At 44.0% G+C, this 26,579-nt stretch overlaps 1 protein-coding gene across 4 annotated transcripts in view; it reads right to left on the bottom strand.

Moving 5' to 3' along the window:
• MAP2K4 (mitogen-activated protein kinase kinase 4) overlaps positions 1 to 26,579 on the bottom strand; it is a 139,153-nt gene that overhangs the window by 46,538 nt on the left and 66,036 nt on the right. For all 4 annotated transcript variants that reach the window (XM_042967893.1, XM_042967894.1, XM_042967896.1 and 1 more), the window contains 2 exons: positions 23,832 to 24,006; positions 8,819 to 8,938 (listed from right to left, as the gene is read on the bottom strand). In XM_042967893.1, coding sequence (XP_042823827.1) covers positions 8,819 to 8,938; positions 23,832 to 24,006 — 295 coding nt within the window. The remainder of the gene's footprint in view (positions 1 to 8,818; positions 8,939 to 23,831; positions 24,007 to 26,579) is intronic.

The following is a 26,579-nucleotide window of genomic DNA, read 5'->3' as shown; positions in this document are numbered from 1 at the left end:
TAATTTTTCAGTATGTTTGAAATATTTCATAGTTTAAAAAAAGCAAGAATTACCTTAAGAGACTAGACAAAGATGAGCATATTAAACCAAAACACGCAAAAAATAGGAAGGAAGAGTGATCATAATAAAAAAATTTTTACATAGAAAATAGAAAACCAGGGACGCCTGGGTGGCTCATTGGTTAAGTGTCCGACTTCGGCTCAGGTCATGATCTCGCGGTTTGTGAGTTCGAGCCCCATGTCGGGCTCTGTGCTGATGGCTCAGAGCCTGGAGCCTGCTTCGGATTCTGTGTCTCCCTCTCTCTCTGCCCTTTCCCCACTCACACTCTGTCTCTCTCCTCTCTCCAAAATAAACATTAAAAAAAAAAGAAAATAGAAAAATATAGAAAATTCTAATGACAGAAAATTAATGCAACTGAAAGCTGGCTCCCTGAAAGACTAATAAAACTGATAAATCTCTAGCCAGATTCATCAGGAAAAAATAGAGAAGATGCAAGTTATCTATTAAATTGCCAATTAATTTGACAATTCTGATGAAAGGGACAAATTTCTTCAGAGAAACAAAACTACCAAATGTCACTCAAGAAGAAATGGATAACTTGAATAGAGCTCTATCTTTGAAAGAAATTGTATTTGTAGTTAAAAATCTTCCCACAAAGAAAATTCTACATTCACATGGCTTCAGGGGTGGATTCTACCAAACATTTCCAGAAGAAATACCAATTCTCTACAAATTCTTCCAGAGAACTGCAGACAGGGACTACTTTCTAGCTCATTTTGTAAGGCTAGCTCAGATACACAGACACAAACCGATATGCTGATTCAAAAGCCAAAAACATTACAAGAAAACTACAGACCAGTATCTCTCAAGAACACAGGTATAAGACATCTAAATAACATTTTAGCAAACTCAATCCAACAATATGTTAAAAAGGTAACACATCATAATCAAGTGGATTTACCCTGGGAATGTAAGGTTGGTTTAACATATGAAAAGCAATCCATGTAACTTAGGATATGAAAAAAAGAATTTCTCTAACACCATACACAATCATCTTAAGGATGCAGAAAAAGAATGTGACAAAACTCTAACATCCATTCCTGATTAAAAAAAAAAAAACCTCAGCAAATTTGGGGTGCTTGGGTGGCTCAGTTGGTTGAGCATTCGACTTTGGCTCAGGTCATGATCTTATGGTTGGTGGGTTCAAGTCCCACATCGGGCTCTGTGCTGACAGCTCAGAGCCTGGAGCCTGCTTCAGATTCTGGGTCACCCTCTCTCTACTCCCCCCCCCCTTCATGCTCTCTCTCTCTCTCTCTCTCTCTCAAAATAAACAGACATTAAAAAAAAAAAAGACCTGGGGCACCTGGGTAGCTCAGTAGGTTGAGCGGCCAACTTCGGCTCAGGTCATGATCTCGCAGTCCATGAGCTCGAGCCCCGCGTCAGGCTCTGTGCTGACAGCTCAGAGTCTGGAGCCTGTTTCACATTCTGTGTCTCCCTCTCTCTCTGACCCTCCCCCGTTCATGCTCTGTCTCTCTCTGTCTCAAAAATAAATAAACGTTAAAAAAAAAAAAAAAGCCCTCAGCAAATAAGAAACAGAAGGGCACTTCCTCAACTTGATAAAGAACATCTACAAAAAACCTACAGCTAACATCACCCTTCCTGGTGAAACACTGAGTGATTCCTCCCTTAGATGAGAAACATTACAAGGATGTCTCCTCTCACTATTTCTATTCAACAGCGTACTAGAGGATCTAGCCAGTGCAATAAGGCAAGAAATACAGAAATAAATGCAACCCAAACTACAAAGAGGTAAACTCTCTTTGTTCACAGACAACATGATAATCTACGTGGAAAATGTGAGGGAGTCTACAAAAAGCTACCAAAGGGGCGCCTGGGTGGCTCAGTCGGTTAAGTGCCCGACTTCAGCTCAGGTCACGATCTCGCGGTCCGCGAGTTCGAGCCCTGCGTCGGGCTCTGGGCTGATGGCTCAGAGCCTGGAGCCTGCTTCCAATTCTGTGCCTCCCTCTCTCTCTGCCCCTCCCCCGTTCATGCTCTGTCTCTGTCTCAAAAATAAATAAACGTTAAAAAAAAATTAAAAAAAAAAAAAGCTACCAAAACTCACGAGTTTAACAAAGTTAGGGTAGCCAAGATAAACAAACAAAAATCAACCGCATTTCTTTATATCAATCACAAAACAAGAAGAGACAAATTTCTTTAAAATATCATTTATTGGGGTGCCTGGGTAGCTCAGTCAGATGAGCATCTGACTTTGGCTCAGGTCATGATCTCATGGTTTGTGAGTTGGAGCCCCACATTGGGCTCTGTGCTGACAGCTTGGAGCCTGAAGCCTGCTTCAGATTCTATGTCTCATTCTCTCCCTGCTCCTCCCCCACTTGTGTTCTGTCTCTGTCTCTCAAAAATAAATAAATGTAAAAAAAAAATTTTTTTTTGAAGATCATTTATTCAGCACCAAAAAATACTAAATACTTAAGGATAAACTCAACAACAAAAAAAGTGATAGGACTATAAAGTGAAACTACAAATATTGCTGAGAAAAATTAATGTAAATAAATTAAGTAAAATATCAAGCAAATGAGTCATTACACTGGATGTCTTTAAAATATTGATACCTCTCCGACCTACAGATTTAGCTCAATCCCAATACATTTTTTCAAAAAAGGAACAAATTGGCCCACGTTGAAATTACAAACTTTCATCCTCCCAAAAAAATGCCATTACTAGTATAATGGCTAAGCCACAGATGAGGGAGCAAATATTTGCAATCCTTTATCTGATAACAAACCTGTATCCAGAATACGTATTTTTAAAACTCCCAAAACTCAGTAAGAAACAAAAAAACAAGTTTTTAAAAAAATGGATAGGGGCGCCTGGGTGGCTCAGTCGGTTGGGGGGCCGACTTCAGCTCAGGTCATGATCTCGCAGTCTGTGAGTTTAAGGCCCGTGTCGGGCTCTGTGCTGACAGCTCAGAGCCTGGAGCCTGTTTCAGATTCTGTGTCTCCCTCTCTCTGACCCTCCCCCGTTCATGCTCTGTCTCTCTCTGTCTCAAAAATAAATAAAATGTAAAAAAAAAAAAAAAAAAAAAAAAAAAGGATAAAAGTCCAAAGAGAAACTTCATCAGAGGAGACATACGGTTGGTAAACAATCTTATGAAAGGTTGTTCAACATCATTAGCCACTAAAGAAACACAAATTTAAAACACAATGAGATTCCAGTATACACCAGCTAGAACGGCTAAAAATTAAAAAGACAGACCATCCCCAGTGGTGGAAAAGATGTGGAAGAAAGAGAACTCTCATACATTACTTTTGAAGGTTGAAAATGGTACAGCTACTTTGGAAAATAGCTTTATAAAGTCAAACATTCATCTACCACATGATCCAGCCACTCCACTGCCAGGTATTTATTTCCCCAAGGGAAATGAAACCATGGGTCCCCCTCACAGACTTGTACACAGATGCTCACAGTAGCATTATTTGTAACAGTCAAAAACCAAAGGCAATCCAAAAGTCCCGCAGCAGGTATAAAGGGGTAAAACAACTATGGTGTATACCCACAATGGAAGACCACTTCCACTACTCAGCAAAAAAAGGAACCAACTATTGCCACACACCACAACAGGAATTGCAAATAATTATGCAGAGTGAAGAAAGACAACACGTACCTACTGTAGGACTCTACTTATGCAAAATTCTAGAAAAGGCACATTCATCTATAGTGGCAGAAAGCTGCACGGTGGCAGAAGGGACGTGTGTGTGTGTTACATACAGGGCACAAGGAAATGTGTGAGTGATGGAAATGTCCATTATCTTTTTTTTTTTTAAGTTTATTTATTTTGAGAGAAAGAGAGAGCAGGGGAGGGGCAGAGAGAGAGAGAGAGAGAGAGAGAGAGAGAGAGAGAAAATCCCAAGCTATCTCCACACTGTCAGTGCAGAGCCCGACATGGGGCTTGACCTCACAAATCCTTAGATCACACACGACCTGAGCCGAAATCAAGAGTCGGACACTTAACCAACTGAGCCACCCAGGCACCCCGGAAATGTCCAGTTATCTTGATTACGGTGATAATCCTACAGGTGAATACACTTGTTCACACATATGAAACTGTGCACTTTAAATATGTGCATTTTAGTGTATGTCCCTTCTATCTCCATAAAGCTGTACTTAAAACTTGCAAGCGAGAAGGAAAGGAAAGAGCATGAGTAGTAGCAGGGGTAGAAAGTGAGAAGGAGATGAAATTCAGCTAATATCACTGCCTTCTATATAATCCGGTGAACTTCTATGGTTACTCAGAAGTGTATGTTCCAGACTAGAATTTCTCCAACCTCAAAAGATACCTGAAGGAAGGACTTCCACTCAGTGAATTGTGAAAATATATATGTTAAAGGACATTTGTTTAAGTGAGTCTAGGTTTCAGCGTTAATAAAATAAATGGCAGGTGCGGACCTTTTACGCAAGCTACAGGCTAGAAATTACGTTTATTATTCAATGCTGTCAAGCTCTTTGTTTTCCTGTCTACAAAGTATGAAAACGTGTTGAGAAACCCATGCAATTAGGTGTCTTAGTAACATATCTACATCAAATCCAAGTTGTACTTTGGGCTTTTTATTTGAGTTCAGTTCTACCATAGAAAGAAGTGCAAACGGTTGGAGACAATGGCAAAAAACTGAGTTACAGGGGCAAATGGGTGGTTCAGTCAGTTACGTGTCTGACTCCAGCTCAGGTCATGATCTCGCAGTTTGTGAGTTCGAGCCCCACATCGGGCTCTGTGCTGACGGCTCAGAGCCTAAAGCCTGCTTTGGATTCTGTGCCTTCTTCTCTGAACTCCCACCCTCTCACGCTCTGTCTCTCTCTCAAATATAAATAAACATTAAAAAATTTAAAAAACAGAGTTACAAACTTCAGTATGAAATATTATTCACTCACTGTCTGAGTAAAGCTATGGGACTTTCAGAGGCTCAATTATTCCCCCAACGGCAAGATTAATCTCCTCGCAGCAGCTGCAAGAAGAAAATTAATGTCTTACAAGCTCCTTGATGGATGGTTGACTGAACCAGACCATGAACCAATGTCCTATGGGGGATACAAATTATGAAATGAAATGTTCTGGTGGGTTCCTCAAGGTGATGGGAATTAAAAGCAATTTGTCTTCCTCACAGCGGTAGTTAACTAAGAAATCCAGGGGCACCTGGGTGGCTCAGTCGGTTGAGCGTCGGACTTCGGCTCAGGTCATGATCTCACAGTCCGTGAGTTCGAGCCCCACGTCTGGCTCTGTGCTGACAGCTCAGAGCCTGAAGCCTGTTTCAGATTCTATTTCTCCCTCTCTCTCTGACCCTCCCCTGTTCGTGCTGTGTCTCTCTCTGTCTCAAAAATAAATAAACATTAAAAAAAATTTTTTTAATAAAAAAAAAGAAGTCCAGACCGCATCCACTCACTTCTCCTCTTTCCCTTCATAACCCAGAATTCTGTGTCTATTATTGGAACTGAAGGTCACATCACCAAAAAGATCCTAAAAGTGATCACCCTCGAGAGAAAAATGTTCCTCTAAACCTTTATTTAATCTGTTTAAAATGTTAACCTTTGTAACATCAGGAAACACGCTGCCCATGCACTCTTTAAAGGTGAACTTTTTGCTTCTGAATTTCATTTTGTATTATTCAGCAAGTCCCCATTACTTCTTGGCGGTGGGGGTGGAGGGAAGTTGACGATCAGCCTGTTGGGGCAGTTTGGGACTTTATACAACTGAACTGTATCAATGTTAAAAAGTAGATTGTTTTTTATCTTTAGTTTTTTTTAAATGTTTTAATGTTTATTTATTTTTGAGAGAGACAGAGAAACAGAGCATGAGCAGGGCAGGGGCAGAGGGAGAGGGAGACACAGAATCCGAAGCAGGCTCCAGGCTCTGAGCTGTCAGCACAGAGCCCGATGTGGGACTGGAACTCACAAGCCATGAAATTATGACCTGAGCCGAAGTCGGTGCTTAACCGACTAAGCCTCCCAGGCGTCCCTTTATTTATTTTTGAAAGAGAGAGAGAGAGAGAGAGAGAGAGAGAGAGAGAGAGAGAGAGAGAGAGAGAGAGAGAAACTAGCAGGGGAGGGGCAGAGAGAGAGGGAGACACAGACTCCGAAGTAGGCTCCGGGCTCCGAGCCCAAGTAAGACACTTAACCGACTGGGCCACCAGGTGCCCCAGCAGATTGTTTTTTTTTAATGAAGCTGAAAAGTTCCTCATCCCTGGACCACTTGTTCCATCACAGAAATAACAGTGAGATTTTTGCCTGTGAAGTCTCATCTCTATCACTTCCTGGCTATGTGATGCCCATCAAATCAGTCCTCAAACCTCAGCCTCCTCTCTGGAGAAGGGGGATAATGCCTCTAAGCCCCCTGAGACTGTTACCAAGAGAATACACGTGAAAACTCTAGAATGTTCGATAGATGCTTGTGCTTACAGCTGCATATCTCAACCCCCTGCAACCTTCCTGAGATCCATAAAACTGAATTTTACCCAGCTGTTGATAAGAAAAGATGAGCATACTGCTCAGACCTATTCCAAGCTGTTCTGTGTTGTTTCCGATACTTTGCAATCATGGGTATCACTCTGCCTTCTATTCGTAAAATCAGACGTCCACCCTGTGTAGGCCGGGGTCACGCACTGAAGTGTGGCTTGCGGGAACGAGGAAACAGTGGCCACAGGAAACAGGCTGGCATGTGCCAGCACTCTGGGCTAAGACTGAGCCGGCAGGAGTCCAGAGCAGCAGTGAATACAGCCCTGGGAAAGCGGACGTGGAACGCGGTTAGGACAGAACCTCTAGTCGAGTCCCTCAACAACTCCCATCCTGCATATGATCTGAAGAGTAAAATGGCCAGAGGATTTAGTGATTATGAAGAATAAATCCATGGTCTGGGGGAAGAAGGGAGGAGGAGATGGCAAGAGCCTTGGGCGACATGAAGAAAGTTCCAGATGTGATCTTACAAACGGCACGATATCATGTAATACTTAGGTACGTTCCCGAACACAGAACTGCACACTGTCGCGACACACAACCGACGTGCTTTGGTGAAGTAAGTCAACAGATTCGGTGTGTCTGGCCACAAAAACGAATATCTGAGGGACAGGAGTAGAAAGAAACTGCATGAAACTAGACTTAACAGTCATGAATTACGGATTCAACAAAGCAGCGGGCGCGATCGTGAAGCAGGATTCCATTGACAGAGTCACCCATCAAAAGCACAGGGAAGCAAGTAAATGCAAATGTAGGGATCGAGTGGGGGAATCAATTGACTAACCTCTGGGTGACAAGATCTGATACATTTCTAGTCAGGGCTACAGTCAGTGCTGTCTCACAGCACAGTATTTTTTAAGGCAGGAGCCCCAACAAAACCCCCAAGGCTACATACACGCTTTGTGATCCAGTCCCAAAAAGAAGGGGCAGGGGGCTCCTCACCAGCTCGTAACGACCCCACCAGCACAAACTCAGCCTAACATTTTCAAAATGAGAATCGTACTGGGGCGCCTGGGTGGCTCCGTCAGGTCAGCGTCCGACTCTTGATTTCAGCTCAGGTCATGACCTCATGGTCTCATGAGAGATCTCATGATCTCAAACCCTGCACCGGACTCTGTGCTCACAGCACAGAACCTGCTTGGGATCCTCTCTCTCCTTTCTCTCTCTCTGCCCCTCGCCAGCTCGTGTGTGCTCTCTCACACTCCCTCTCTCTCTCAAATAAATAAATAAACTTTAAAAAGAAATTAGATTGGTATTTTATAGAGTATTAGAAGTGCGTAAAGGTTCAGGGCACCTGGGTGGCTCAGTCGGTTAAGCATCCAACTTCGGCTCAGGTCATAATCTCACGGTTCATGGGTTCGAGCCCCACATCAGGCTCTGTGCTGACGGCTCAGAGCCTGGAGCCTGCTTCTGATCTGTGTCTCCCTCTCTCTCTGCCCCCTTCCCCGCTTGTGCTCTGTCTCTCTGTCTCTCAAAAATAAACATTAAAAAACAAAAAGTGCTTAAAGGTTCATTAAGTTGAAGTCCTACTCACCTAACTAAATACCACAAGTGCGTGAGGACTGTCCCAGACCCCAGAAAGTATCTGATCCAAGCCCAGCTCCAGTACCGCCCACTGCCCTAACTCCCTGCCCTACGTCAGGCAGTGGAAGGACTGGAAATGACAGAAGTGGCAACCTTCAGCAGGACACAAGATACCCAGAGGCCGAAAGAAGACACGTGATCCCAAGACCATCCGAGACCGTGCAGTTTCTACAAACAACTCTGGATAACGAGATTCGATAAAAGAAAGAATTTCTATTATACCTGTTTATTTCCACCTGGGTTGTACTGGGGGTTCTGGAGGAGGACGAGTAAATGCTTATATTAAATGCAGATACATCTGATGACAGAAATAAAGTTTCAAAAGGGGGACGGTGGCGGGGGGAACACCAAGGGAGTTCAGAGTCAACAAGAGGAAGAACTTAACCCACGGTAGAGGGTTAATATTCAGAAGTCGGCTGATTGGCCAGGTTCTTAAAGAACAGAAACTCTAAGAAAGGAAATATGGGATTCACATACAACAGCCATAAATATATATACGTATATAAAAAGTACGAGATTCGCCCCTTAACTGAGGAATGGTGAGTGCTGGAAATTAATACGCAGACTCTCACGGTTATACATTAAACATTGAGCAATTAGCTTACTGCTAATGTATGGCAATTAACTGAAGATCAGAACCTAAGCCTGTCATCCTCTTATCTATTCCAATTCGATATTTATTCGTCGGCTAAAACCCCAAAGTGTTTGCTCCTACCTCTCTGAAGAGTGCACCATAAAACTGAACAATGTACGGGCAGTCACTACTGCGCATTACTACATCCAAATCCATAAGAAGTTGTTTTTGTTCTTTTTCATCCACTGTTGACCGAATTCTCTGGAAAAGAATGACAAAAGATGTCATAAACACATAAAACAACTTTAGAAACCTGAGAACAAAGGCTACCACAAGACTGAAAATTTATAAGCAAATGTCATAAATGCTAACCAGACATAAAAAATGATCATCTTCCTTAGACTTTACAAGAACAATTTTTATCACAGAAAAACAAAATAGCACTTAGGAGATTTTGTTTTACGTATTTATGTTTTTTGGGTTTTTGTTTTTTTTTTTTTTTGAAGCAAAACAGCACTTAAGAATTTCTTTAAAGGACACAGGACTTTTTAACCACAAGCATCCACTAATGACGTTGGAAGTTATATAACAAAGTTCCTAGCAGTGAAAATTAATCCTCACATGCAAATATAAAGAAAACCACAATCAGCGAGACTTTAAGCAGTTCTCATGTGAACAATCGTGAGCTTCACATCCTCATTCATGAGAGCTGGAAAAAGAGTCCAGCCCCAAATCCTAGACTGCAATAGTCCCCCTTTGCCACACTTCCTGGTGCATTAAGAACAAAAAGTTTTGGGGTGCCTGGGTGGCTCAGTCGGTTAAGCGTCCGACTCCGGCTCAGGTCATGACCTTGCGGTTCGTGGGCTCGAGTCCCGTGTCGGGCTCTGTGCTGACAGCTCAGAGCCTGGAGTCTGTTTCAGATTCTGTGTCTCCCTCTCTCTCCGCCCCTTGTCCACTTGCATATGCTCTCTCTCTCTCAGAAATAAATAAACATTAAAAAAAAAAAAAAAAAAAAAAAGAACAAAAAGTTCTACCTGACTCTCCACCCCAGGAGTCAGAATGTAGGGTAGTAATAACATATGGAAGAAAAATCTAAAAATGAAAAAATGAGGGCTCTTTGTCTATCCCTAAACTGGTGAGGCCCTCTTCTCGTACACGGCAGACCTGGGGTATATCCCTAATCCACCTGTAGGACTTCTGTGCCAAATTCTAAAAGACTGCCTCGAAAACTTAGCGCCCCCACCTCCCACCACATAATGGTATTGTACATGGACACGTCCGGAGGGACCGTTCCCACTGCACTAGCGAGACAGGAAAGAATCAAGTTCAGAAAGCGTAAAACATGAATAATGAGGTTATAGTTCAACATCGAGGCATGCAAACAACGTTTTTCTCATCAAGAAGTTCACAAGGTCACAACGCACCGCTCTGTACAACGTATAGTACATACTTACAAGGCAAGTTAGTATATCAAAAAATACACAACGTGGCATTTTGTCTTCCAAAGACTTCAAGGTATCTGTCCTCAATGTTCTTGAAAGGGATGAAGGCAGACAATTAAATCCTTGAGCCCATTTTACAGAAGAGAAGCCAGAGGCACAGAGAGGTACAAAAGACGTATTCCATGTAACATGACAATAAGCGGTTGTAGAAGGAATAGAAGCAGCTTCTTTCGTTTTCCTCTCTCCCCACTAAATGAGACATTCCATATACTCCCCACACAAACAAATTTCATTGTGCTACGTAAAATCTATAGCCCGTTAGCTACGGTACTTGATAGCAAATAGAATTTACTGACTCCCATACATCTCATATATACGAATTTACTTAAAATTTTTACATTGGATATTAACTGGCCAGATAAACAAGAAATAAATATGAAAAATGAAAAACAATGACAAAATAAGGCTGATACTTGTAAAATTAAGAAAAGTTTCCTTCTTTCTCTCATTTCTATATTTTATGGACTATTAGATGATCAGAGTTTGGGGATAAATTATTTTTTTTTTTAAATCAACATCAGGATAACGTTTGCTCACAAAGTATGTTTGTAAAAAGTCAAAACAGCCCAGAGATATCATTTGTTATCAGTTGAAAACCATGACATGGATAATTCTGGTAAACATTTAAGTTACATTTTATTCCTGTTTTTTAAAAAAAGTAACTTAAGGCGGCTCAGTCGGGGGAGTGTGCAGCTCTTGATCTTGGGGTTGTGAGTTCAAGCCCCACATTGGGTGTAGAGTTTACTTAAAAAAAAAAAAAGAGAAAGAAAGAACGTTAAAAGAATAGCTGTGAAAATACTCGTTTGGGGAAGGCAATTTTTTAACATTTTTAACATTTTTTAAAAGAAAAAGAGCTGGTGATCAGAGACAAATGGGGGACGAAAAAGGAGATGATACTCTGGGGGAGATGTCCATCAACTCAAGGATTCTCCCTTTAAGGTTTAAAAAGGTTTTAAAGGTTTAAAAACTTTTTTCTGTTTTTGCCTGTATGGATATACGGACAAGTATAAACACACTCACACTCACAAGACACTATTGTAAAAGATGCCCTCTTTGCTAGATTCTTTTCCTGAGTTGGTTATACAGTTTTCTAAGTTTCCAATTTGTACAGCTGTTTGCATTTCGACTATGGGAAATCACATTACAGCCAAAACCTCGAGAGTTACTCTGGCTCTTGAGGACCAATTTCTAAAAATACTGCTGTAGCTACAGCAAGGACGCCTGGAGGCCTCACGGAAGCCCCACCATCGGACTGGTATCTCCTTCTCGGTCCTGGACAGGATTCCCGTGAGCCGGAATGGAGAGAGTTCCTGGCCCCGCTCTAACGTTTGAGCTCATCGGCATGGCAGTAAGACGACTCGTCTGAAAGCTGTTCTTTAATGCCACCACTGGTACAAAATAGAACACGGGGCTGCTGTGTGTGGCCTGCCGGCCCCCCAGGAAATAGATTCCGCTCCTGGATGCTTGTCAGCGGGTGAACACCTCTTCACGCTCTCTGAACATCTGGCCCATGGGGCAGGCAGTATGGTACAAGAGTAGCTGATGATAACACGTCGGGACTGTTTGGGACTGAGTAAGCAGGAGCTAACTCTTAATTATACGTAAGTTTCAGGATTCTACTGCAACATTTGTTATATGGGAATACTTAATAAAATAAACTCATCCAAAAGTCCTAAAGGACTCAAAAAGGGGGATTAACCACTCACACACCTACAATAGTGGTCGCTTCAAATCAATGATTTTAACTCAATAACTCAATAAATGTTCACATTGGAGAATACTTAACAGCGATCAATGACTAACAATAGCCAATGAGAGAACAGTTAATAAGAGTCACGACCAAAGACAGCCTTTCTAATAGAACAAAACAATGTGTACGGGTAAGAGTTCTACCACTGGAGGTAAGTACAGCCAAGATTCTCAAATATTCAGGCAGAAAATCACAGAAAACTGAAGACATGAACGAACCCCCCTTCCCTTCAGGAAACTGTCCTTGGGAGCTCCCCTCTCATTGCCACACGGGATGCTGCCTGATTCATGGATTGCTTCATAAAGCCAATTAGATCTTCAAATTAAAGACAGAAAAAAAAAAGCTTTTCTTAATGGAGGGGGATGGAAAATAAAAGTACAAAGGCGTTGCCAATGTATCCGTAAAAATCTCCCCTAATTAGAATGTTCAGAAATCAAATGTATTGATAAATGTCTTCAGTCACAGAAAATTTTCATTCATGCCATAAATTTAAAAGTTAGATAAGACTGGGGCGCCTGGGTGGCTCAGATGGTTGAGCATCCAGCTTGATTTCGGCTCAGGTCATGACCTCATGGTTCGTGGGTTCGAGCCCCACGTCAGGCTCTGTGCTGACAGCGTGAAAGCCTGCTTGGGATTCTCTCTCTGCCTCTCTCTGGCCCTCCTCTGTTTGTGTGTGCTCTCTCTCTCTCTCTCATAAGAAATAAATAAGCTTCAAAAAAAAAAAAGTTAGAGAAGACTAGAGTTTACTTGAGTTCGGAAAAGCTTTTTTTCCCTCTCATAAAAAATAGAGTGGAAAAGCTCGCACAAAACCACAAAACATTTAAGAAAATCATCTCAAGAACCTTAACATTTTTTTTTTTAAGTTTCATTTTCAACCAAATATCAGAATTCATTAAAATCACTCCTGCCTTCATTATTGAGCTCTTTTACTTGTCACTATTTTCTTAACCTAACTTAAGTTATTACATGTTCTCAGGACAAATGCAACTGTACTTTTTGAAAACTGAGCCACATTGCTTTTCCAATAATGAGGTATTTTCAAATCATTGCAAGTTTTACCTTATTTGGAACAAAATGTAGAGAAGACACTTAAAATCCAAACAAGAGTGACTACCCTACATGAAAAAGCCATTTTCCACAGTGAAGAAATTTATATACTTGAAGCTAAAAAAATATTAAAAAAATTTTTTTCATGTTTATTTATTTTTGAGAGAGAGAGACTGTGCGGGGAAGGGGCAGAGAGAGAGGGGGGAAGACACAGAATCGGAAGCAGGTTCCAGGCTCTGAGCCATCAGCACAGAGCTCAGTGTGGGGCTCGAACTCACCGGCCGTGAGATCATGACCTGAGCCAAAGTCGGACGCTCGACTGACTGAGCCACCCAGGCGCCCCTAAAAAAAATATTTTAAAAATTGTCGTCTAAATTTGTATTCAAGGTTGTTTTACACTCCACACAAGAGGAGGCAGATGCCAATAAAAACAGCACGTAGCCACAGAGCGGCAATGCCCAAATGACCCCAGCGAAAAGTCTTTCGGTGACCCAGAAAAGGGATGCGCTGACTGACCAGTTCTCCATTGTTACGACTGTTAGGGTTGTACGTGGTTCTTATCCAATTAAAAAGAAAAAAGTCCACAGAGCTTCACTTTCCTAAAACCTCCAATCCAACTCATGCCACTGGTGGGGGCCTGTGAATGATGCTGTAGTGATAGTTAACAGGTTCCAAAGGACAAGCTAAAAGTTTCAGCTCAAAATCATCCTCCTGCCCTCTCCTACCTCGTGCATAAAACACAACAGTGTCCACTCTGAGGACAGTGCCGATCCACGGCAACAGAAACATCTAGAAGTTGCTGAAAGGTCGCTTTCCTTGTGCCTGTGCAACATGATGTCTGGAAGTCATTGGTAAATCTAAATGTTGACAGCTTATATGTGTCCTTCGTTTGGAATGCCTCGATGTGCGACCATTTAAATTTAAGGCATAAATACTCCTCTACTGATAGCGAACAGCTATTTCAATGTGGCGTCCTTCCAGATGGCCTCTAAATACACCGGGACCTTCACACGGACACGCTTCTCGCCCGTTAACTCCAAACCCTGCCAGCCCCACTTCCCCCTCGCAGTGTGCTGCTTCTCCTCAGGGGTAAATGACTAGGGATGAAACTAACAGCAGTAAGTGGGAAGAACTTTCCAGTAGATTAAGACCGGTTCTTATAATGCAAAGGGATTGTGGGAACTATTAAAAACCTATGTTCACTCAAGGAGCAGGGATGGGGGGGTGGGGGCCGAGAAGCAAAGAAGATAGAGGAAAACACTCTCAGAGAAAGTGCTTTCACCCCTTAGAGATATGAAGACGTGTCGTTTCTGCTTGTTTCTCTTCCTGTCCTACATTTATTCTCAGGAACAAGGAGAAGGGGTAGGAGGAAAGGGTGTGACGGCGGCCCAGTCGCTGTTAGGGGATGCGGCTAGGACGGCTCAACTGTGGCAAAAAGAAAAGGGAAAAAGGTTAGCAACACAAAGGCCAAGGGACGAGCCACAGAAGAAGCGAAGGAAGAAAGGCCCACAGGGTCGGTCCTCAGAAGGTCACCAAGGAGCACTGTGCCTGGGTGCTGACTAAATACCCAGCTGGCAGTGATGCTTACACTCATTCTGACTCAGAGCGAACCCTTACAGCCCCATGTCAGACTTCTCAAAGCCATCTCAGTTGCCAGAGAGGCTGGACATACACCACTGGGGACTGCGCAGAGGTTTGCCTCAAAATGGCCCAGTCTGCATCTGCCTGTGTTCCGGTGACATGGGTTCTTCCTGCCAACTCAAGCTAGCAGAAAAGGCTACAGACAGATGACAAGCTCCACCTCTTGGACAGTCTGTGTGTATGGCGAGGGAAGGCCCTCTGGGTTACCGGATCCCAGTCCTGCTCAGAGAAGGGGAAAACAGCTCATCATATTCTCGAAAGACACAGAATAAAGTGAGATTGATGACAAGTCATATATGCTCTTGATTAAAAACAGCAGCTCCCCAATGTGTGGGACAGATGTTCGTTCCTAGGATTGGATCATTCCAGACAAAAAAGATAAAAGTCATCTGCAAAGCAACCAGGAGTCGAGAACTGAGGAGTCCAGGAATGAACTTTTACAAAGACAGACTTAAAAATAGCAACACAGTCAAATAAACTTGCCAAATATCTACCAATTCTAACCGATATTCTTTTCTTGTTTTTGTTTTGAAATAGAGAAAATATGTATGGGGGGAATGAGATGAGGGGACACAGAAGAAATGGGGTAATTAATGTGGCAAGGCATGACCGCTAGGCCCCAGCAGATAAGGCCTCCCAAATTCTCAAACAGAATCTTGTCAGGTTTTTGTAGGGCTCGGGTGAGGGTCCCGAGGGCAGTATAACAAGGTCATTAAGGGTAAGGTCAGTGACTCATACCCCTGCTGCACATGTTCATCTCCAACTACCTAGAAGAAGTTGTAATAAAGTACGAGTACTTAAAAGTGAGAGAAGCGAGTTCCCCGATGAGAAATTAGGGCACGGATACAATGAGACTCTGCAAGGAGATGGGCTCCATCACTGTACGAGAAATGAGTGGATAGCTTCAAAGACGATCTGGGTGTTGATTAAGACAATCTGACACGATGGGCACCTGGGTGGCTGAGTCGGTCAAGCGTCCGACTTCGGCTGAGGTCATGATCTCACAGTTCGTGGGTTTAAGACCCGCGTCAGGCTCTGTGCTGACAGCTGGGAGCCTGGAGCCTGCTTCGGATTCTGTGTCTCCCTCTCTGCCCCTCCCCCACTCATGCTCTGTCTGTCTGTCTCTCTCTCAAAAATAAATTAAACATTAAAAAAAAATTTTTTTTTAAAGACAATCTGACAAAGTGTCACTTTCAATTTGTCACCAATCCAAACTAGAGCACCAGAAGGTATATACTCTTCAGCAAAGCCGTGCAGGGTCTGTGATCACTGGCAAAAAGCTGAAACTCCAATGACTGTGACTGTGGCTCACTCCTACACGTAATCACTGATCACCAACCAATGTTACCAAAAGCATGAGCATTCTGTATTTCAAGAAACTGCCAAACAACAACAAAAACAACAACAACTACCAAATGTCTTGCCAGAGTGATATGATAGCTAGACCAACCACTTCCAGGACAAAAACGAAACCCAAAGCTCCTTGTGTTGACCGTCTGTACCAAGTGGACATTGATAAATATCAGCCACACAGAAATCTTAGAACTGATCCACGAGCAAACAGATCACGTGGGATCTTAGGTGAGACTCCTCTCCACAGGAACTATTCCATTTGAAATCAAAGGAGGTGGGGCACCTGGGTGGCTGAGTCAGTTAAGCATCCGACTTTGGCTCAGGTCACGATCTCACAGTCCATGAGTTCGAGCCCCGCATCAGGCTCTGTGCTGACAGCTTGGAGCCTGGAGCCTGCTTCGGATTCTGTGTCTCCCCCTCTCTCTCTGCCCCTCCCCCGCTTGCACTCTGTTTCTCTCTCTCTCAAAAATAAATAAAATATAAAAAAAGTTTTTTAATAAAATCAAAGGACGAAAAGAACAAGGATTATCTTAATTGATATAGCTGTGATATTTTGAAAATGTGTCCCGTTCCTGGAATCACAAATGCCAATACTGCTACGCCATAAATGCATTCCATTTGTTAAGCGTTCCTTGCAAAGAACCCTCCTATGATTAGCGTCTGTGGGTAAAATATGAAGGGGGGTCCACTGCAGTCAGCAACCTAAATCAGTGACGCAGGGGATGGGAGATAGGATCGCACTCAGATCCCCCAAGTGCCCCAGTGGATCCTTACAAACATGCTGCTTTCCCAACAGAAATGTCCAGAATTCAGTTCCAGTACAAAGGGTGGAAAACCCCAGAAACCACGGCAGCACGTCAACGTGCTATTTATTATCCCCTTTGGGCCACATTTTCATTTTCTTAAGTCCAAAACAAAGATTCCATGTTCCACAGCTGCAGCAAGGCTCCTCCCTGCTACCCAGGTTCATCCTTGGCTGCTGGAATCTTCTGAATCGATCACATACAAAAATGCCCACTGTGTCACTCTCACAATGCCATCACTAACGGCATGAAGGCAGACAGCAACATTAGCCGAAACAAGTTAAAAAAGGCAAGTATTTGGAATGCCGATCACAGATGCAAAATTGGTTTTCACGTCAAAGAGTAACAGATAATAAGTGTGCCTGTTAAATCAATTGTTTTAAATTAGGAAGACGTGTTTCTACCAGGGCAGGAAGAAAGAATACTAATTCTTAATTGCCAAATCATCCAAGCCTTTAGAAGCAATTTAATGAACTCTCAATTGTCTCTTGATCAAATTAATTAGTTAATAGTAGTACCTCCTATTCTCCTCACTGAGGAGACTGAGGCCCAAGCAATTCCTTGTACATATCCTCTCTGATGTGTCACCAGAGAACTGGGGAGATTGGTTCCAAAAATATATGGAGTATTTATTACGTCATGGGCAGGGCTGCCCCGAGGGCAAGGTTAATGGGACAAGCTGGACGTGTCTTCATCACCGGCTTCCTCTTTACTAATGACATCATCCACATATAAAGAGCACAGCCGTAGCGCTAACATTTTACAAGGGCCGAAAGATCATCGGTGACAAGTGACAGGTCATTACTTCCATACCCATGACACCGAAGTGCGACGCAAGTGGAAATGACGTACCACCAACATCCGGGGCATGACCGTAAGACAAAAGCAACAAAAATGACAGAACGCTTGCAGGAGGCATATCAAATAGGGGGTCAGATGGTCCTCATTTAGACTAAGGGGTGGAAGACAGGTTCTTCTCCAAACTGCGACACAGGCTGAGCTACAGATTCCAAAGGTTTCCTCAGAGCTCACGAGCCCAGAGCATCCTTCCAATATTGGCAGGCACAGGGTTGCCATCCCCTATCCCTTACATCAGCCAGAACAGTGCTATTTAGTCTATATTATTGATTGGAGTCTACATACGATGCTATCAACAGAAAGAACCCATGGAGGAAAACCGCTAGGAACAAAAGGAACACGTCTATGTGAGGGGTTCCAAGCTACACAAGGGGAGTTCAAAACCAAGCTGACCGGGGGGCGCCTGGGTGGCTCGGTCGGTTGAGCGTCCGACTTTGGCTCAGGTCATGGTCTCATGGTCCGTGAGTTCGAGCCCTGCGTCGGGCTCTGTGCTGAACAGCTTGGAGCCTGGAGCCTGTTTCCGATTCTCTGTCTCCCTCTCTCTCTGCCCCTCCCCTGTTCGTGCTCCGTCTCTCTCTGTCTCAAAAATAAATAAACGTTAAAAAAATTAAAAAAAAAAAACAAAAAAAAACAAGCTGACCGGAGGGCAGTCCTGCCATAGCCTTTGGATCTGCCCACCTCTGTTAGCACTTTTCACCTGGAACACCGTGACATTCAAGCAACGCTAGGAACATACCGTAACATGGCTCCAGCAGCCACGGATTGCTTAATTAAGCCACAGGATGTAGCCGATCAAAGAAGAGTGGAAGGCCCTGGAATCCAGTCCCAATTCAAAACCAGGCAGCCATGACTTCTGCATTCCACACGTGATCTGGAAAATCAAACGCTAGCACGCACGCTGGCCTTCCAACACGCGGTAGAATTGCCTAACAAAGCACCCTACACCGTCCGAAAGGAGCTTTGTAAATGTAAGGCCGCTCCCGTCAACTATCATTCTAGTGCTTTCGGAACAGTGTGCGAGACCAATGTTTAAGGACTACAATGAATCTCCTCCAGTGAGCCTCACAGTTCCCGCCAAAATTATTCAGTAAGGGAACTTCTGGTAGAAGTGGCAAGGTGTCCACAGGGGCCAACCCCCACGTTGCCATACTTCCAGCACTGTCTGCGTGGGGGAGGCCTACCTAGGGAGCAGATGCAAGCACCATCCAGCCCCAAGGCTGCAGGGGGGGGGTCTCTGGTCCTTCCCACCAGGCATGAGGGTTAACCTAGGTCTCAACTGTACATCAAGGACACTGAAGGCGAGATCCAAATACCAAGGAGAATCAGGAATCGAGATCAGGTTACCAGCCTAGGATGGACGGGAAAGACTGAAATGGATACACCAGTAGAGTTGGAACAGTAGAGGAAAAACTCTAAGGGAGGGTTGAAAGAACAAGAGGAGCGAGGCCCATCCTCGAGAAAGGGGAAACGCCTGAAACCCTTCAGTCCAAGGTCACGTTGCTAACTCAGTGTGGCCTAAGCACCTAATCTGAGACAGCCAGTCCGTCTTTCTGAGTTGCGCAGATGAGTTCTCAGCTTGAAGACTGAATGCTCTTCGTAGTATCATCCCTGACAACCTTGACCGGACACGTTCCCATCCCCACCTACCTGCCTGCCATCGGTTTCATCCTCCCACGAGAGGTCAGCCTCGCTCAACGGTCAAGCCTCTAACAAACAACTCCACTGCCCTCCGTCTGCAGGGGCATCGATCCCTTTCAATCCCTTGACAACCTGAGGCTGTCATACCACTCCATTCCAGCCCACGGGCCTGAACTCTTTCTAACTCTTCACTCCTGTGTCCCCAGATTTGCTCAGACATGCTGATTCGGATCATCTGAGGACCTGACTCTGCTGGGTGTTTCTCCCAGACGTGAGTTTCTCTAACCCCAGCCCAGAAACCTAATGCCGATGCCAATGCCTTCCTCAAACATTTGATCTGAATGTTGGGCCTTTCCCCATTACAATTAGCCCCGGAAGGGAGCTAACCAGACACCTACTTTACTCTTAGAGGACAGGGTCTGTGTGGGTCTCATTTTTTTCATTTAGTGGTTATTCCAACATCATGCGAAATGGGGTATTAAATAAATGTTATTTGCCGAAGATGCTGATTGAAGCCCGAAGTACCCTACCAGAGCCGAAGGTGGTCCCTCCTGAGCTTTAGGAGACCTGGTGGCCAGGACAACGACAACGGCTTTGCCCTGGGCAGCCCCGTGACTCAGTCATTCAGGCGACAAGACAAACCAGCTGTATCACTCCCCGTCACAGAAGAGGAAGACCTTTTTCCCACAAGTGTACGATTAAAACTGAAGGGTCAAGATTTTCCACATCTTAGGTCCTAATGCCGAACCTCACTGGCAGCTTCAGGAACTGTCCTCGGGCCAAAGGTCAAGAAATTGTTGGCATGCCTGGGTGGCTCAGTAGGATAAGCATCCAAGTCTTGATTTCGACTCAGGTTACGATCTCCCTGTCATGAGATCGAGCCCCACGCCCAGCACGGAGGCTGCTTGGGAAGCTCTCTCCCACTCCTTCTGTGCCTCCCACCCCACACACACGCACACGTGCCCTCTCTCTTTCCCTCTCAAAAAAAAAAAAGAGAAATTGTTGTATGTACAACTCTTACACATGCTGTATGCTACCTCGCTGAGTTTGATTTATTATATCTTAGCTGATTTTTAGATTACGTCTTGGAGATGACCGTTTCTACTAACTAACAGGTCTTTTCAGACATTTCTTAGAGGTGGCAAAATAAACTTGGGGAAGGTCTCCCTCAAAACTAAAACTCAGGGGCGCCCCTGGTTGGCTCAGTTAGAAGAACATGTGACCCTTGATCTTGGAGTCGTGAGTTCAAGCCCCACATTGGGCTTAAAATAATTTTAAAGACCAAAACTAAAAATGAGGAATAATGATAATAAAACCAGGCTAATACCACAGTCCACTTTTGTAAAGAACTGCAAATAGGTCTTAAGGATGACTTATTTCCAACATAAGCTTAGTATCTACTAAGTTAACCCCTCCATATTCCCCAGTGCATAGTAAAACACTAGTATAATGCATTTCTCATTTTACCAACAACCAGGGAAAACTCACAGGAGTGTGAACCACTGTCTCCCACTCTTTTAAATTTCTGTAGTCCTATCTCAAGGCTAAACACAGAGGGCGCTTAGTAATCAGGCTGTCTACGTCAGACCTAATGTCTTGATCACATACTGCCCCTGGGTGTTTGCTCTTGTCCATCTGTCCACGTGCCTACGTGATAAGGAATACACTCGCTCAGGTGTGATGAAAGGCTAAGCTTTTTCAGAGAGACCCACAAGATACACATTTAAAAACTGCAGTGGCTGGGGCGCCTGGGTGGCTCAGTCGGTTGGGCGTCCAACTTCAGCTCAGGTCACGATCTCGCAGTCTGTGAGTTCGAGCCCCGCGTTGGGCTCTGGGGTGATGGCTCAGAGCCTGGAGCCTGCTTCCGATTCTGTGTCTCCCTCTCTCTGCCCCTCCCCCATTCATGCTCTGTCTCTGTCTCAAAAATAAATAAACGTTAAAAAAAATTTTTTTTTTTTAAACTGCAGTGGGAGGCAAACACCAGTCTGCAAATTGGTATCAAACTGTCATGTATGTGAATGGAAAAACCCTCTTCCAGTATCATATGACGTCATGGAATCCAATGGTACGCCCCACTGATAGGTCGGTTGATAACGTCACATCACCACCTTCCCCACACTAAACGGACCCGCTTGCTCAAGAATTCAAGGTGATGGGGAGCTTGGGTGGCTCAGTCGGTTCAGTGTCAGACTTCAGCTCAGGTCATGATCTCACAGTTTGTGAGGTTGAGCCCTGAGTTGGGGCTCTGTGCTGACAGCTCGGAGCCTGGAGCCTGCTTTGGATTCTGTGTCTCCCTCTCTGTCTGCCCCTTCCCTGCGCTCTCTCTCTCTCTCTCTCTCTCTCTCAAAAATAATAAAAACATTTAAAAAATTGAAAAAAAAAAAAGAATTCAAGTTGATAAACACGGGGCACCTGAGTGGCTCAGTCGGTTGGGCGTCCACTTCGGCTCAGGTCATGATGTCGCGGTCCGTGTCTCCCTCTCTCTCTGCCTCTCCCCCACTCACATTCTGTCTGTCTGTCTGTCTCTCTCTCAAAAATAAAGAAACATTAAAAAATTAAAAAGAACTCAAGGTGATAAACAAACAGAGACAGTACCAACTGATAGGTATTGATGTGAGAGTTACCCATCTGGAGGTCCCATGACCCCCTCCAAGTATTTCTTAAGAGCTGGGATTTTCAAAGCCACTCCAACAGGGGCTCTCAAAATAAGGTCAAATTACAAACAGCGGACAACAACTTCCTATTTTCACTCTTTAAATGCCTTCAAAACTTGAGTGAGCACTACACAGTTTCAAAAGTTCTCAAATTAAGAAAAGCTTCCTTCAAGTCACAATGAAGCAAGTACCTTCTTTATTTCCCTTGAAAACCTACTGACTGTGGCCGAAGTCAACACAGATTACTAAAACAGATTATGACAATGGTCAACATAGTAAAACGCATGGAGTGCAGGCTGAAAATCGCAGGACATAATTATTTAAAAGGTCTTTCCCTAGTACCTGGAAGAAAGTTTAGAAGCTTTAGTTACATAGGATAGCTCTCCCTTAAGACCCAGCCAAGTAAAAGCAAGTGTCATGCACAGACAGCATACAGAAGAGCAGTGCAACACTCATCCAGAAAAATCTCAATAAAATGACTTCCCACTTCCATTGCAGTGGCACAAAATAAACATAGAGCAATCATTTCACGTTCCAAGAAGACTACCAGTTTATTTCCAGAGATAATCCAAAGCAGAGGGCGTAGCCTATGCGTCTTTAGAGGTCTACAGTTCACGTGCAAGATTTTGCAGACGTATGCAGCATCCTAAGAAAAAGGCCCACAGTCGTCATCACAATGCAAAAGAACAATGACCAAAAACGAGGTGAAGAACCATACAAGTTTTCCCCATCATGAATTTCTCATCGGTTTGTATGACCCCACAAAGAGAAATGCTCAACAGTGAAGGAGGCAAAAACAGTTAGAGTAACATTTTGCTCACAGTAAACTTTAACACAGAGAGCATCTTCTATCAGTGTGATGCGAATCCCCTCCCAAAAGTCAATTACGACACTGAGGCGCCTAGTCAATCAAGCCACGTTGAAAAAGTCTCCAAACAGGCGTTTCAACAGGAAGATGATTAGCCGACACTGTCTGCAAACCCATTCTCCATTGTGCAAACTGAGGCATTGACTGCTTCCGTAAGAATTGTAACTCGGATCCCCTTTTGCCTTTTTCTTTTTAAACCGCCACCCCCAACACTGTCCATTTTCCAGTAACATCTGAGACACAGCGAACATCTGCTCGACATCTAAACAAACAAACGGCCACGTTACAACTACGCAGGCCCCACAGGAGTCGGATGGACGGCAGCGATGCGTAACAGGCACCGACGTCAGCCCGCCAAGGACAGCCTGTGGGGCCGATCTCCACTCCGGGCCACTCTGCCGTCTTCTTCACATGAACGTATTAGGTGGCAGACACTCACAGCAAGGACGGAATGTGACGGCATTATCACGAGGTACGCATTTCAAGTCCAGCTTTCGAACCGGGGAACAGGGCAGTACTGGGTGGAGATGAGAAAACAAACAGAAGCCGAGCCGGTCAGGGCCGAGTAAGGTTGAGGTTAGTGGCAACAGCATGTGCGTGGTTTCCGGGAAACCTTCAGTGAGACTGCTGTTAGCCCTAGCCCCGCACCTTGCCCAACCCAGTGTGCTGCCTCTTCGTCCAGCTCCCCGCCTGGCTCGGTGCAGCACTGCCCTGCTCCCAGGGGTGCGGCCGCCCAGCCTGAACTCACCTTGGCAGCGGAAGGGCCTGGAGTTGAAAACACGTTAGCGCGTCATGCCAAGAGCGCAGCGAACATGCGCACTTCACACCCTCGGCGCTTCCGGAGGGGAGGGAAACACATGCCACCGGCCAGACAGCCTCGGGACGATTCACACCCTCGAAGGATTTGGAGAAACGGTTTTACAAACACCCACGTTCGCCACACAAGCCGGGAGAGGACAGAACAACAGTGGAGTGACTGCACCAGGAAGTTGCACCTAATGGCTGAAAGCACCGGAAAGAGAAGGACGGGCGTCACCTACTTTAACTGCCATTATCTGCCCACTTGGTTTGTGGACCATTTTGTTGACGGAACCGTAAGCTCCTCGTCCGATTTCTCCAAGGTCCTTCAAGTCCTCCGCGGTGAAATCCCAGTGCTGCTCAGGAGAGATCTTCAGTTTTCCCGACGATTCGATGCTGTGTGTTCTCAGCCTCTCTCTGTTAAAATACCGGGAAGCAATTGTGCCACATTTTAAACAGGTTTGGACTTTTTTTCTGATAGCTAGCACCGATGAACGCGTGGGAAAGAAACACGGTCTGACCTCCAGGGTTTTGGAGGGTTTTTTTTTTTTTTTTGGCTTTGTTTTGTTTGTTTTGTTTTTGTTGTTGTTTTTAGTGGGTTGTTTTTGGGTTTTTTTGTTTTTTTGTTTTTTGCATCGTCTTCTTTTTTTGACACACTGACTTAAGGAAGGCCTAAATTTAGGGAGTCAATGATCATAGCTTTAAGAGGATTCAGAAAACCAAGGTTCCATTGACTGAAGAAAGTAATTCTATAGACTCGTTTTCATTTCCAAATACGAGAGCTTTCTCAAACCTTTGCAAAACTGCATTGTTAAATGCAGACGCCCAGGAGTGACAGACCTCATTTCCAGAAAGTTCTTATCCAACCTTACCCGACATTAATACTCCAGGCCCTCAACCTGTGGCACAGGCACTCCCAAACTTTGGTGCACATTAGAATTTCCTGGCGAGATTCTTAAAATCTGGATGCCCAGGTTACCATCTCATAGCAATTAAATCAGAGTATCTGGGGGCAGGAGTCCAAAAGATCCAGTATTTTTAAAGATCCCAGGTGACTCCAGCAGAGTTTGGGAACTAACACCTTACCATACTGCCCTGTCCCTGTTTATGCCATGCTGGGGTAGGGGATCAGTTACATAGATAGCCAGCAGGCACTAAGAGAAAAACTGTCATGTATTATTCAAACTTGAACCTCTCAGTCTTTGTTCACAGATATAGCAACGAGGTGAAAACCAATGATTCATGGACAAAAGGACCCACTCCTTACAGATTTTCATTACATTCTAAAACCATCTCCAAAATTCCAACCTGGAGATCAAAGGATGAACTTGTAACCATGCTTTGTAAAAAAGCAAATCCGGGGCGCCTGGGTGGCTCAGTCGGTTAAGCGTCCGACTTTGGCTCAGGTCATGATCTCATGGTTCGTGGGTTCGAGCCCCACGTTGGGCTCTGTGCTGACAGCTTGGAACCTGGAGCCTGCTTTGGATTCTGTGTCTCCCTCCCTCTCTGTTCCTCCCCTGCTCTCACTCTGTCTCTCTCTCTCACTCTCTCAAAAATAAAGATTAAAAAAATTAACAACAACAAAAAAAGCAAATCCAAAATGAAAAATGGGAAAACCACCTCATTTGTGTCTCTTTCTCCCCTGCCCCCACAGATCAATACAGTAATGAACTCTATCAAGCCAGGGAGGGCAACATGCCAGAAAAAGATTCTTGAATATCATTGATATTTTTCTTCAATTTCATATGAAATGGTCAGAATCTCTTTAAAATCTGATCAGGTAATACAAGCAAGAAAAGTTGACATGCTTATTTCTTTTACTTCTTCCAAAATACAGAAATGTTTTCTCAGGTTACTAGAACTGATTTTTGTAGTTACTTTTAAGGTTCTCAAAATATTCAGAATTTTAAAATCACTTCCCCAGAATTACCACATATACTAGTATTCATAATTACCATGCTTCAAGACTGTAGTTTAAAGACTAATACACTTTGTCTAAGTAACCACTTAGGGAACCCACATTCCCAATGCCAGATTCCAGGATCATAATAAGTCATACTACCAGCTTTTATTCACGCAAATTCTTGTCTTGTTTAGGACATATTTTCACCAACCAAACCTAGTGACGAACTGTCTTAGTAATCTTTTTCATGATGCAGAAGTATCCTAACGTAAAGAAGATTCGTTTTTGGGGCGCCTGGGTGGCTCAGTCAGTGAAGCGTCCAACTCTTGATTTCGGCTCAGGTCATGATCTCACAGTCCACGAGACTGAGCCCCACATCGGGCTCTGTGCTGATGGTACAGAGCCTGCTTGGGATTCTCTTTCTCCCTCTCTCTCTGACCCTTCCCTGCGTGCACACACTCTCCCTCTCTCTCAAAATAAAACAATAAGCACTAAAACAGAAAGAAGAAGGAAGAAAGAAACAAGGAAAGAAAGAAAGAAACAAAGAAAGAAAAAGAAGGTTCATGTGTAAAGATCATTGTTCTCCGATCACTGGCAAGTAAACACCACCTCTATGGCTCAGTGTAATCACTGATGAAATGTCCAGCAGTGGGCAACCGCTGAGAGTAGCTGAAAAATAGTTAAAATTACATGTAAATTGGAAGCAACGTGTTTTAAATTATTCGCTAATTTATGGGACATGGTAGACAGGCTCAAAGGTGATCTCCGCGATCTGTACATCCCTGGGGTTCACATCGTTGTGTAGGCTCCTCTCTCTGAGTGTGGACGGGACCTATGACCTGCTTCTAATCAAGAGAATGTGGCAAAAGACATCATTCTCATGAATACATTGTGTCATACAGCATTCCTGAGAAATGAAAGGAGTGTTTCATTACTACCTAAATCACAGAATAGCAAGTTATAATATTGCCTATTTAAAGATCAAATTTCAGAATTATGGAGTAGCTCTTCTAATAATTTCGCTTACTGTAGCCTGCTGTGTAGTTTCTGGAGAAGGTCTCTTTTTTTTTTAAAGGGAACAGATTGA

This window comes from Panthera tigris, chromosome E1, assembly GCF_018350195.1.
Source record: "Panthera tigris isolate Pti1 chromosome E1, P.tigris_Pti1_mat1.1, whole genome shotgun sequence".
Taxonomy (NCBI): domain Eukaryota; kingdom Metazoa; phylum Chordata; class Mammalia; order Carnivora; family Felidae; genus Panthera; species Panthera tigris.
Note: the sequence above shows the minus strand (reverse complement) of the source record. Positions and strands in the feature narration are given on the sequence as shown.